This window comes from Calliphora vicina, unplaced genomic scaffold, assembly GCF_958450345.1.
Source record: "Calliphora vicina unplaced genomic scaffold, idCalVici1.1 scaffold_18, whole genome shotgun sequence".
Lineage (NCBI taxonomy): Eukaryota > Metazoa > Arthropoda > Insecta > Diptera > Calliphoridae > Calliphora > Calliphora vicina.
In genome coordinates, this window is record NW_027052672.1 from 662,004 (window position 1) to 675,661 (window position 13,658).

General features: G+C 28.9%; 1 protein-coding gene across 1 annotated transcript; it reads right to left on the minus strand.

The window, feature by feature from the left end:
- Positions 1 to 5,169: 5,169 nt before the first annotated feature.
- Positions 5,170 to 12,234, minus strand: LOC135963147 (sterol-4-alpha-carboxylate 3-dehydrogenase, decarboxylating-like). Its single transcript, XM_065514921.1, has 4 exons — positions 12,053 to 12,234; positions 11,813 to 11,971; positions 5,871 to 6,299; positions 5,170 to 5,761 (listed from the first exon to the last, which is right to left on the minus strand). Exons 1-4 carry the CDS (start codon positions 12,204 to 12,206, stop codon positions 5,310 to 5,312), a joined length of 1,194 nt encoding a protein of 397 aa, XP_065370993.1. The 5' UTR covers positions 12,207 to 12,234; the 3' UTR covers positions 5,170 to 5,309.
- Between the last annotated feature and the right edge of the window lie 1,424 nt (positions 12,235 to 13,658).

Consider the following 13,658-nt stretch of genomic DNA (forward strand, 5'->3'; position numbering starts at 1 on the left):
AAACTCCAATTGGTTATTTCCAATTACAAAGAATTTTAATATAATTTCAGTGCATAGCTAAAAACACAAAAAAATGGATTGTATTTATTTAAATTTATACAAATTAGAAAACGTAACTCATCATATCAGGTCCGCAACCTACTCTAGTTCACTTGACGAGTATTCGAATGACATACATATTTTAAATAACAACCACTAAGTAAATGAAAATGTAATAATACTTTCTTTGAATTCATTCTGATAATTTAATAATTGAATGAAAAATATACAATTCACATGAATTATAATAATACATATCGCTCATTTGCTGCAACAACGTCATAATTCAAAAAAAGTCGTTTCGAGAAAAACGGCTTAGAATGTTTTATGACATTTTACTATTTCTTAAATAAGTTTTCAACAAATCATGCGATTTTAGAAATAAAACCTGATTTAAATAGTAGATGTTAATATCTTTCTAATCTGTATTCAACCCAAATTTTTACTTGTCAAATATGCGAGAAAACGTGAATTTTAACTTTGATGTTTACAAAAACAAAAAAACACTTTCAAACAAAAAATAATTAACATTTTCATAGATCTGTTCAAAACACACGGATTTTGAGTTATGACGTTGTTGCTGCAAATGAGTGATATGTACATACATATTTGACGAATGTCATAAAATAACACAAATGTTATTAAAAAAGTTTGTTTTTTCTTCTAATTTTATAATTTGAAGATTTAAACATTAACTATATACACATGTATGTGATTACAAACAATTTAATTGCAATTTAATTTTTCCCACATGTGAAAAGTTTAGACATTAAGTATTTTTCCTAGAATTGATACTATGTTAAATTGAATACCAAATAGTTGGTTAAAAAAAGTACACAGAGAAACAGAATCGTATTCACAACCGAATTTGGCGCCAATCGAATTTTGTCGGTTGCATGTACTATCTCATAATTGGATTCAGACTACTGTGTATTTGGTAATCACAACTGTTAATTAAAAAATAATTCTGTTGGAATAACCAGCAATTTATATATATTTACATTAGGCTGGCACAATGAAAAAAAATATTTTTTTATTATTGCTAAATATGTGAAGCACTTAGAAGTATGCACAACGACCTGAGTTAGTGAAGAATTCTCCAACTGGATTATCACATCACCAGAAATCATTGGTAAACATGGAAAGGAATGAGAGTTTGTTGGATTAAGTAAATTTTGTTTATTATTTACAAGAAGGAGTACGATTAAGTCCACCTTACCCCAGGTTTGCCGATAAATCATCAAAAATTGGCCAATTTTGTGTTAGTCTATAAAATCTTCTGTAAAGAAATGCAGTGAGAAAAATTAAATTAATAGCGGAGTTCACTATTAAGTGCGAATGGTCTTGCATCATTGCAAAATTGTATAGGTTTTTGTGTGTATTTTGTTATTGGATTACTGTAAAATTTTGCATTTGCAATGATGCAAGACCATTCGAACTTAATATTTCATAACTTACCCACAAATGGCTCACATACCGTTCTAAGACCGAGTAATACTGCACTCTGTGAAAACTTATCTTTTTTTATTAATATTTTACTTTTAAGTGTGTGTACAAAATGTTTCTTTAATTTCTAATTAATTTATTGTTTATTTTTGAAAACTGCCAAACAAATTTATAATAAACATAATCGTTTATCGGTTGGAATCACCGAATTTGATTTTTTGGTTTTATGACCGAATTTATTGGTTATTGTAACTGAAATCGTCAGTCCTCTCTGCCGAATTCCTTAATTTAATATTAACCAGACTCAAATTGAATACGTTAACTAATAATACAATTGTAGGAACCTCAATTTTATTACAATTATGATTTGTCACTTATAAATAAAGATAATCTGTTGAATTTATAAATTTTCAATGACTACAACACAATATTGATTTATTCTAATAAATTTTCATAGTTGCAACCGATTTCCAATCAATCCGTTTTCTCTGTGTACATACATACATATTTATTTTAGAAGAACTGATATAAGTGTCTTAACTGTGTCTACATATTTCCAAATTTTGATGAAGAAGTACGAGTTTCGGTCGACATAATTGTTGCAATAGAACATTTTCATGTGATATATTTAAATTGTTAGATAAAACATTTAACCACACCTAAGTTTGGTGTAGTTTACATAGATACAATTATTAAAATTTAATTGAATTTAACAAAAAGAGAAAACAATTAACAACTGCAGATACAACAGACATACAAGGAAAAACAAATTAAGAAAACAAAATATATTATATAAAATTTAAAAAACCAAAATCCAAGAATTTAAAGGTATAACAAATAAAATATTCTTTTGTAAACAATATTATGAAAAACGAATAAATGAAAACGACAACTTTTCATTATAAATTATTTTAAAACAAAACAAAAAAAAAACAATAATAGCCCTCGAAATATAAAAAAAAATATATAAAAACACAATTTTTGACACCCACAATAATTTAAATCCAAGAATAAAAATAATAAAAAATATTTGTAAAACAATTTGCAAAAAAAAAAAATAAAAACTCAACAAGATACATTTTATGACAAAACAACTATATATTATTATTAATAGATAAAAAAAATTACTTTAAGTAAGCATGATACAAAAATTGCCCCAAAATTTAAAAAAAAACATCATTAAATTAAATCTAAACCTAAAACAATGAAAGCAATTATATATGTATGACAAGAACAAAACCAAAAGGAAACTATGAATATGAAAACAAAAACACCATCATAAATTTATTAAAATAAGGATTGAATATTTTAATTTCGCCATTTTTATAACTTAAACTAAATGGCAATTTTACGCTATAACGGTAAACGTTTTAACTCTCTCTCTCTCTCCTTGTTTCTTACTTAATTTTAAAGCTCTGCAGGGGGCATTTAAACAGTTTTCATATAAAACTTACACACTTTTACTTTGAGCCTTCTTTTATTTTGGTATTCTCATTTCTCTTCAGTCTCTCTTTTTTGGTTTTGTTATTCATTATCTTTGAAACTGTTAATTTGAACAGAAAAGACATCCAAGAAAAATATTATATATTATAAAAACAAATTAACAAAAAAAATTTTTCAAACAAACAATAAAAAAAGGTTTTTATTTTTAAAAAATAAAAATGGTGGAATTCGAAAAATAAAATATGTACTATATCTAAGGTAAGATAACAACAGCTATATAAAACAAGTAAGAGAGCCATATCTTATATACAAACGGACATGGCTATATCGACTTCGCTATCTATAATGATCCAGAATATATGTACATATATGCTTTGTGGGGTCGCAAATGAAAAATGTAGAAGTTACAAACGGAATGACAAACTTATAAGAATGTAAACTTGCCACACATGGTAAAGGGTATAAAAATACCGCAGGGAAACCAAATGCTGAAATATAATAATCTTTCGAGCCAGAATTCGACAAATTGAGTCATGATGTGATTTAGAGTGCATTGGCATATAGAAAATCCCACTCAAACTCATTCATCTTATCAGGAGTTTATATTGTAATGTATCTTGTAGAATTAGACATGGCAAGTTGTTGAGTAGACCGATAGAAGAGCTGGGGGATAATGTTGGGACTGTAAGGCCGGCTGATCGACCTCGATTACACGGATAATATCTGTATCTTGGCTCATTCACAGCTTCTCGGACCTTTCAACAAATCTACTAGCATATGACCTGTTTTTAGTGTTTTTTTCAAAATTTGGAAGCGAACAAATATTGAGCTTTTCGGTGACACTAAAATTTATTCAACTGTTTTGTTTTCTTAGATAGTTATATAGTTTCCTATATACAGGCTTTCAAGGTCAGTGATTTGATGTAAATAAAAGATTTTCTTTTATTTCCTTAATTTTTTTTATGTATTTATAAGAAAAAACGTATTTTTAATAACTTTTTTCTTTATAACTCCTGAACTAATCGAGTCTCCATCGAAATTGCATTGAATTTGCACGAATATAGTAGAGAGTTTAGGTGTCATCATACCGTGTTCTTTATTAGTTCTTAACAACGCGATCTTCGATATTTTTTACATTGAAATATGTATATACTCCGAATATATACAATTTTTATTCACACCATTTTATGGACAATAACTTTGGCTTTAAAATGGAGTCAACAATTATTCTGGTATTTGAGGAGTTTCAAAGTTATTGGCAATTATGAGTATATAATTTTAGACAATTTTAACAAATTTTTAAATTTTAAAATCGCGATATTTTTACATCGGAATGAGTTTCCATTGAAAAATGGAAATGGTAAATCCGACTCCTGTCCGCATTCACATGGATCTTCCCAAAAGTAATTTTAATAACGTTGAAACCTTTAAATAATTGTTACGCAACACCCAAAAACAACTTATTCTAGCAATACATCATGACAAACACTTGAAGTCGGACTTATTTTCAGAAAAAATCAAGGTTGACAACAGATATCGTTAAAAAAAAAATTGCAAATCAATAACGGTATCATATCAGCTTCAATATCATACCGATATCATACCGGTATTATAATGAGATTATGCTAAAATTGTTGAAGTTACTTACATAATTTCACAATTTTACTGCTAGTAGAAAATAGTATTTGAACCTTGACGCGAGGGGCAGTTAAATTATTACGATGGTACTTTTTTGATACAATTCAAATTCGGTTAACCGAAAAACCGGTTTTCTAAAAAGTCCAATTTTCGGTTAAATTAAAATTAAATTTTTTCTCTCGCTGTGCAAACTACATCCATTGAAACATTGTTGTAGAACGTCAAAATAGCCATTCGGTGCGATATTACTTTTTTGTCAACTGTCATTTGTTGCATATCTGTACTAATATGAAGAAAATGCATAATAATAAAAATAAAGTTTGTTGAAAAATACCAACCAACTAAAAATTAAATATTTTTATACACACTGTCGTGGAAAAAAGATTTCAATAATATTTTAATTTTGAAATGTAGATATACAAAGTATGTATTGTCGTCTGTAAATAATTTTAGTGGCAAGAGGATAAAGTCAAATTATGTATGTATGTGCAATGAGACTGTAAGTTTATATGAAATTTTGTTGTACACCAAAATAAAATTGATCTTTAAAAATCTATCTATCTTCTAAATTCTTTAGAGCAAAAATCTATAAAAAAAACTTGTTTAACATTTTTTTATCCAATTTTTATTACAATATATTAAACATATGAACATATAAAAAAACGTAAAAGTAACAATACAAACACCAACAACTTCTTTTAGTAATTATTTCTGTTTAAACTAAAAACAATTCGGCTTTCGCTCTAATTCGTTTTAGCTTTAACAGTTGCTTTTGAGATATTCTCTTCCCACCATTTGGAATACCAGTTAGCACTCTTTTGCAAAGAAGTTTCCACTTCAATTAACGGCACATAATCCATATGAATGGCAGCTCTCAGACGATTAAACATCATAACAGAGGCAGTGAAAGAACTAATAGCACGAAGAGAAAATTTCAGAGACATGTCTTTAACTGGAGCTAAAGCTCTGAGAAATAATTCCGTCAACAGCGACATAAAGAAGAATAAAAAGTGAGGCAAATACCATGATGTATGGCGAACTTTGAAGTTGCCCCCCAACAAAGCCATTTTTTGTATAAATCTTGAAATGTCATTTATGGGGGTATCGTCGGTAACGAAAACAGGTAGGCCAGCAATAGCTTTTGGATTAGACTTTAGAGTTTTATAAGCACAAATATGACCCCAAGCGACGTTTCCTTAAAATAAAGTTAATAGATATGTATATTTAGTAATTAATTTTAATATTGTATGTGTAGGTAGCTGTGCACCTGCATTATTATGCAAAAATATTAATTAGTTATTCACCTGCATACGATATTTGCTGCTTGCCTCCTGCACCTGCTATTCTGGGATAAGAATATTTATGTTTGCTTAGGTATTTAAGGACACTTGGCACAAAGAGTTCATCGGCCTCGCCGTATGTTAGTGGTGGCCTTATGGCCGCAGTGGTCAAATAATCTTTTTGATTGCTTAACATGGCTCCATTCGAATTGAGTATTATTGTTTCAGCACGCAATTTGGACGACGAATAACCGGGTATTAAGAAGTTTTTGTCAAAATCGGTAGGATTTTGTGCATCATATTTAGGAGTAGGAGCTTTTGATTCAGTTTGATTTATAACTAATGTGAATGTACTGTGTCCCTTGAATGGCACCATGCACACAGAGGCACAACTGGTATAAATTAAGCGTTTAATATTGTGTTCCACACAAAGTTCAACTACGGCTCGGGTACCTGGGAATAAAAAAAAATATTTTTATTTTTAAAACAAATCATAGGTCATTTTTTGAGTTTTCTTTTTTGTAATAACAATAGTATTTGTATTATCTTAATTTGCTATAATTTGTTTCTAGCACCTAGTATACTACGATGCAACATTGGTCGTGAATTGAGCAATCGTTTGCTTAGAAATATTTCAAACAGAAACGATTTCCCAATATTTATAATGTCGCAAAAGTATTTACACCATAGAATAATATATCCATAGAAGCGTTACTGAGAGGGAGAAAACCTAAGTCTGTTGTCAAAAACCTAAGTTGTGAGAATGTATTAGTACATAGTTTTTAAATTTTAATTTATTTAAATTTTCTTCTATTTTCAATGCCAAAAATTGAAACTCTGTTCTATAAATTAAATTCCACCACAAATAAAATTAAGTGTCAAAAATTAATAAAAAATATTTTTTTTCGTTTGAGCAAAATTAACGTGTTTCGGAAATAAAATGTGCTGTAAATTGTTAAAAAAATCATAAAATAGTGTATAGAAGTGTAATAAAGTGGTTCGGTCCGTATTTAGTCGGAAAAGCAAAGGTAAAATTTCAAGTATTTTAATGTGTTAATTTCTCTCACAAGTATGTTGAATTCACATATCACAAGTACGTGTGAAGAGAGGAATTATTGTTACTCTCAGCTTACTCTCAGTTGCGCCTCTAGTTATACCCTATGACCAGGGCTGCCAGATGAATTTGGGAAAAAATCGTCAATATCCCGATAAAAAAGAAAAAAATCGTCATTTAGAATTTTAAAAATCGTCAAAAAAATCGGAAAATTAAAAAGGTCAAGATTTCTAACAGGAATTTTAAATTTCTATTTAAAAAGTGAACGAACATAACGTATATCAAAAAACATTTCTTAAAATTGAAGTTTATAAATAAGGGATCACTAAAATAAAAAAGTAAAGCTCAATTTAATTATAATATAAGGTTGCATTCAGAAGTTTTTTTAATTTTAAATAAAACACATAAAATAGAATTTAAAGTCTAAATCTGAACAATCTGACATTATTATTTAAAGATAATTTCATTAAAATATAGCACCACTCTTTAGGTGGTCCATTCGAAAGGTAATAATGCTTCAATTGAATGGGGTAATGTCATTATATTCAAAATAGAAAAAGTTGCTTTAGATTTTCCCGTTTTATTTCAGTAATTTAATTGACCAAATTCAAAATCTATATATTGCCTTTCATATTCACCAACAAAATGAGAATATTCTTCAACTATTTCTTAAAATAGTACCATATTTTCATAATGCAGAAAATCGTCATTTTCGAGAAAGAAATCGTCAAATCGTCAAATTGCTATTTTTGAAACCAAAAATCGTCAAAATGACGATAAATCGTCAAATCTGGCAGCTATGCCTATGACATACAATAATATATCCATAGAAGCGTTACTGAGAGGGAAAAAACCTAAGTCTGTTGTCAAAAACCTAAGTCGTGAGAATGTATTAGTACAAAGTTTTGAGATTGTGTTGGTGCCTTTTTAATTTTCACCAGACACACTGAGTTGTATAAAAATGTTTAAATTTTAATTTATGTAAATTTTCTTCTATTTTCAATACCAAAAATTGAAACTATGTTCAATAAATTAAATTCCACCACAAATAAAATTAAGTGTCAAAAATTAATAAAAAATATTTTTTTTCGTTTGAGCAAAATTAACGTGTTTCGGAAATAAAATGTGCTGTAAATTGTTAAAAAAAAATCATAAAATAGTGTATAGAAGTGTAATAAAGTGGTTGGGTCTGTATTTAGTCGGAAAATCAAAGGTAAAATTTCAAGTATTTTAATGTGTTAATTTCTCTCACAAGTATGTTGAATTCACATATCACAGGTACGTGTGAAGAGAGGAATTATTGTTACTCTCAGCTTACTCTCAGTTGCACCTCTAGTTCAGTGTTGCCACTTCATGTGTAATTACACATATTGTGTGTAATTTTAACTTGGATGTGTAGCCCATGTGTAATTGAGTGAATGTGTAATTCATGTGTAATTTTAAATTCCAATTATATCCAAAATATATTGTCAATGTATGTCTTTTATCTATTTTTTGGATTTTAATTGAATGAATGAACTATGGATTGTTCAGATTTCAAAACCGACTGAAATAAATATGTACATTTATATGAGGGAAAGTAGCAATATCCTCTATTTTAGTTGATAAATAAAAATCCAGTATATCGAAATGTATTTATATTTATTATATTGTACTCGTTTGTTACTCAGTATAATGGAATTATATATATGTACTAGGATCGCCCGGTGGCCGAAGTTCGAAAACCATATATGTTTTATTAATATTGGTGGACAATAACATACTTAAAAGTGTACCACAAAAAAACGTGTGGCCTATTTATATATAAGATGAAGATATGAATCAAGTTTGAACTAAATTAACATTAAGGTTTGCAGAAAAATATAATAAGTAATTTGGATATTGCTATGTTTGGTTTTCCAAGTGGACATTTCGCCGTTTGTGATAGTTTTGTTTGCGTAATATTGGTAATAGAAACTAAATTTTAGTTTATATATAAGACTTTTAATTCCAACCATAGTAGAAAAATAGAAGGTAGTTTCATTCTCTCTTTATTTTTTCAAATTCTATATCTGACATGCTTAAGGATTTTGAAGTTTTCGTAAAAATAGTAATGCCATATCAATTTCAAATTTTCCCTTTGGGAATACATAATTTTCATTAATTTGAAAATTATTAAAAAAATAGAAAAAATATTTACCCAACAACAACAACAGTTTATGGATATATGTAAAGCTTGCGAAGAAGATTTGCCAAAACAGCCAATGGTGTGCTCCGACCATTTAGTTAAAAGTAATATTTCAGTTAAAACAAAGCGTGTGAGATTTGATATGAATGCCGTCCCAATGAACACAAGGTAATTCCAAAATACTACTTATTATGTAACCATATTTTGGGATATATATCACCGATTATTACCGATCATAATCCATTAACTATGCACACTGGAGTAGAATCGGCATACCCAAGGAATATTTGAGTTTAAGATTTGAAAATGAACCCCACAAATACTTCAATGGCGGCGCTATGGGACCCAAAGTAGGGCACCTTCGACATGTAAATTTGTTAAAAGCGTGCCATTTTTTGTTTTCCATCCGATTTCAAAGACTTTTTATATTTTCTGAGAGTGCTCAGCTAGATCTTGAAAATACATTCTTCCGTGTGCTACTTGTCTCTTATAATTAAACCTCCATTTAAAAGATATAAAATATTTACATAGTAATAAAAGAAATGAAGAAAATGCAAACATATAAAAATAGTCAACGTGTTTTAATAAGTAATCGAACGTTAGGAATTCAATCAATAACTCCCAACACAACATAATACATTTTTAGTTAAATAATAAATTAAATTACATATTTTTTCTAAAAAAATTCTCGAAAATCATAATCATTTTTTGGAATGTGGCAACGCTCTTTATAATGCTCACAAAAAAAGGAAACTTCAAAAAACCTTATTTTAAAAAAATTTTTGATTGAAACTACCTTCCAAGGCGTATTAACAAGGTGAGTGCATAAAATCAGCTGTTTCTTAATTCGCTGTGGTTTTATGTACACTATATGTCAAACTTTGTTTATGTTTACATTTGTTATTGTAAATAACATAATAATATTTTAATTCGCCTTGATTTTGACATTTACCGTACATTTTAACAAAAACAAATTGCCTGTTGTATTTGTTGCCGGGACGCACTCACCTTGTTAATACGCCTTGCTACCTTCTATATTTTTTATCATGATTCCAACATGAAAAAAATATAAAACAACAAATACTATTCAATAACTATACATTTTTACAAGTTATTACAAATTGTTATTGGAAATACTTTAATTTTCAAAATAACCCAAAATCGAAAATTTTTATTTTTATAATTTTAAATTGTTTATAGAATAAGGGTAACGGTATTTACAGACAACGGTATAAACTATTATATCGGTAACGGTAATTGCAGTTATTTCGGGGTAACGTTAGACAATCTTAAGAGAAAAAAACAAGAACGTAGGAATTTGTGTGAGAAAAATTTATTTACAAATTGTTACTAGTTATTTTTTATACCCATAAGAACTGTTTTGTATTTATGCTATTGTCTGTCTGGTTTCTGGTATGTGTTTTAAATAATAAACAATAAAATTGACTTACTTTTTGGAAGCTTTATTTCAAATTTCTAACTACAAATTTTAAAAATATAAACGTTACAAGTTTTTACTGGGAAGGAAAATGATCACAGCTATAATTTTTAAACAAATAGTAAAAAATATTTATCTTTGAAACTGAAAACAAAACTTATTTCAAAGCACTTAATATAAATTAGGAATAAATTAAAATTCGAAAGCCAAAATAGCACAATTTTTTAAATATTGTTAAATTTTTAATAGAAATGTAACAATTTCCAATGAAACAATCTCCGAATGGACATTGATTAATATTTGTTAAAAGCGTATTTGGGATTGACATATTTGACTGATCTCAAGAATTCATTAAATTAGAAAAGTTCACTAAAAAAAGAGATTGCTAACCTTGCTTTAATACCCCTCATATATCCAATTCCTGGATAAATTAAAATCACAGCAAGTGAAAATTGTCCATTGACAATAAAGTGATCGTATTTGGGCCAAACATCCCAGAGTCCACTTTTATATTCATGACAATTTTAGACAATTTCTCCTATTGAAATCATGAAAATTTATTTACATGTGTAATTTTTTCTCGTATGTGTAATTTAGACATGAGGCATGTGTAGTTTATAATTTTCTTGGTGGCAACACTGCTCTAGTTGTACCCTATGCCCTATGATTTACACATTTCTTTTAATGTTCGAGAAAGAAAGTATGGTCGGTCAATATAATACCCTACACTAAGTAAATGAGTAAAAACATGTTTCTTTTAAAATGTCAATAATTTATATTCGCGAGTGATTTATGTCTATATGAAAGATATTCATTTTGAATTTTATGTGTATGCCAACATTTTTAGGAGATTTATTTATGCATGTTAAAGTGATATGGGAGCTATGACTAATTATGGACCGATCATAATAAAATTTGGTGACATGAATTCCGTATAAATAAAACTTATTTGGTGTAAAATTTATGTAGATACCAATAAAAATTAAACATGTATGACAGATAAAGTCCAATTTCGGAATTTCAGCCAGTTTCAATAGGCTTCGATCGTCCTTGTGCCGAACAAATTACATATATATATATCATTTTATCGAAATATCTTCAAAATTGCTACCTTTACTTTGAGCACAAAGTTTACATGGCCAGCCAGCGAGACGGACGGACGGCCAGACAGACATAGTTTAATCGACTCAGAAAGTGATTCGTTCGGTATACTTCAAGGTTTGTGTTAGACTAATATTTTTGGGCGTTATATTTCACTAACCCAATATACCCTACCCACTATGGTGGTGTAGGGTATAAAAACTTACCATCTACATTAACACGATCCAATTGCCTGTAGTTGGGTGGATATTGCAAACTAACCAAAGCGGCACAATGAAACACCGTATCGACGCCTTTGAAAGCATCCGCCACTGCATCCGGTTCGCAGATATCTCCCACAAACATTCGAATATTTTGTTTCTCATCTGCAATATAATATTATTTAGCATGTATACATATACAATAGAATTTCTTTAGAATTATCAAAATTCATTTCAAAAACTCACCATCAATCTTATTTTTGTACGGCACCAAATCTACAGTTCGGATTTCCTTGATATTCAATTCATGTTGATCTTTTAGCAGTTGTTTTATAATGTGTTGACCTATAAAACCACTGCCCCCAGTTACCAACACTATTTCGCCAGTTTCAGAAATCATACTTAATTATTTGTTATGTGTGTATGTAGAAACTAAATATATAAAAATAAAATTTAAATTAAAATAAAAAAAATGAAAAAAACTGTTAAATGTACATATATAAGTTACGAAAATAGTTTAGAAATATTATTGTTAATTATGTTTTAATGTTAGTTTTTTAAGACTTTTTTACAATACAATTATGCGGAAAACTATGTTAATTAGATTTACTTAATAGTAGCTACACATTCGTACATAAATATACACATTTACCTATGTGCATACAATACACAAACATACTTATTTAGTATCTACCCAGCAGATAAGCAAGTAGGTAATGTATCTCTTAAAGACAGTAATAGTCAGAAATGTCTTATCACTTGGCTGACTCCAATTTATATATTTTGGTCATTTCACACGTATGTGCTCTTTGTAGTGCAGAGAGAAGACAATTGGTTACTTTATACATCTCAAGTAATCTAGCATGAAGAGAATTGCCACTTAAGTGTCTCTAAGTAATCTGGAGTGTAGACACTTTAAACGTTTCTTGAGTAATTCGTACCAACTGGTTTTATACAAATTGTGTTGATATACCTTTTTTTGTTGATAAACTTTTTTTGTACTGCACATTATTTTACCCACCAAAAGCAATCTATTGGACAGTTGTCGGAGAAAGGTTTGTTTACAAGCAATCGTTTATTGGACTGTCTATGATATGTCTTTTCAGCTTAATATTTAAGGCCAATTAGCTACCGTACATGTTGAAATGACTGGTTAGGTAGCTAGTAAGGTAACTGAAGCTATGTAACCAGTTTGTGAATCCAATGCGTTGACTACTTTCGACCAGCTATCGTACAGTCTCATTGTAATCAAAAAGGGTCAATACCAGCGTTGCCACTCATAAAATATTTTTCCTACCAAATTTCTAATTAAAAACTACCAAAACCTACCAAATGTATAATATTTGAGAAATGCTATATGGATTCGTTTCAAAATTAATAGTTAACTTAAAATTATATTATTGCTGCTATAAAATTACCCACACAGAGAAACCAAATTCGTGATGGCAACCGAATTTGTTGCCAATCGAATGATTGCCTTAGTAACCGAATTTTACAGTTGTGGGTAAAAAATTTTAGAAGGAGTAACAAAAATTTGGTTATGTCAACCGAATTTCTTCTTTATTAACTGACTTTCTGTTGAAAGAACCGAAAAATTCTATGTGTGCAACCGAATCATTTGATTGGCAACAAATTCGGTTGCTACTACGAATCTGTTTCTCTGTGCAGAGGAAGAAAGTTATTTAATAACACACAATCATAAATATGTTAAAATCGTTCAGTTTTCGAGATTTTATTTTTGAGTCGATTTAACGATGTCCTTCCGTACGTCTGTCTGGTTGTCCATGTATTTCACATAGCCCCCATATAAATGTCCTCCAGAAATAATAAATGCTTGATTTATATAGATATT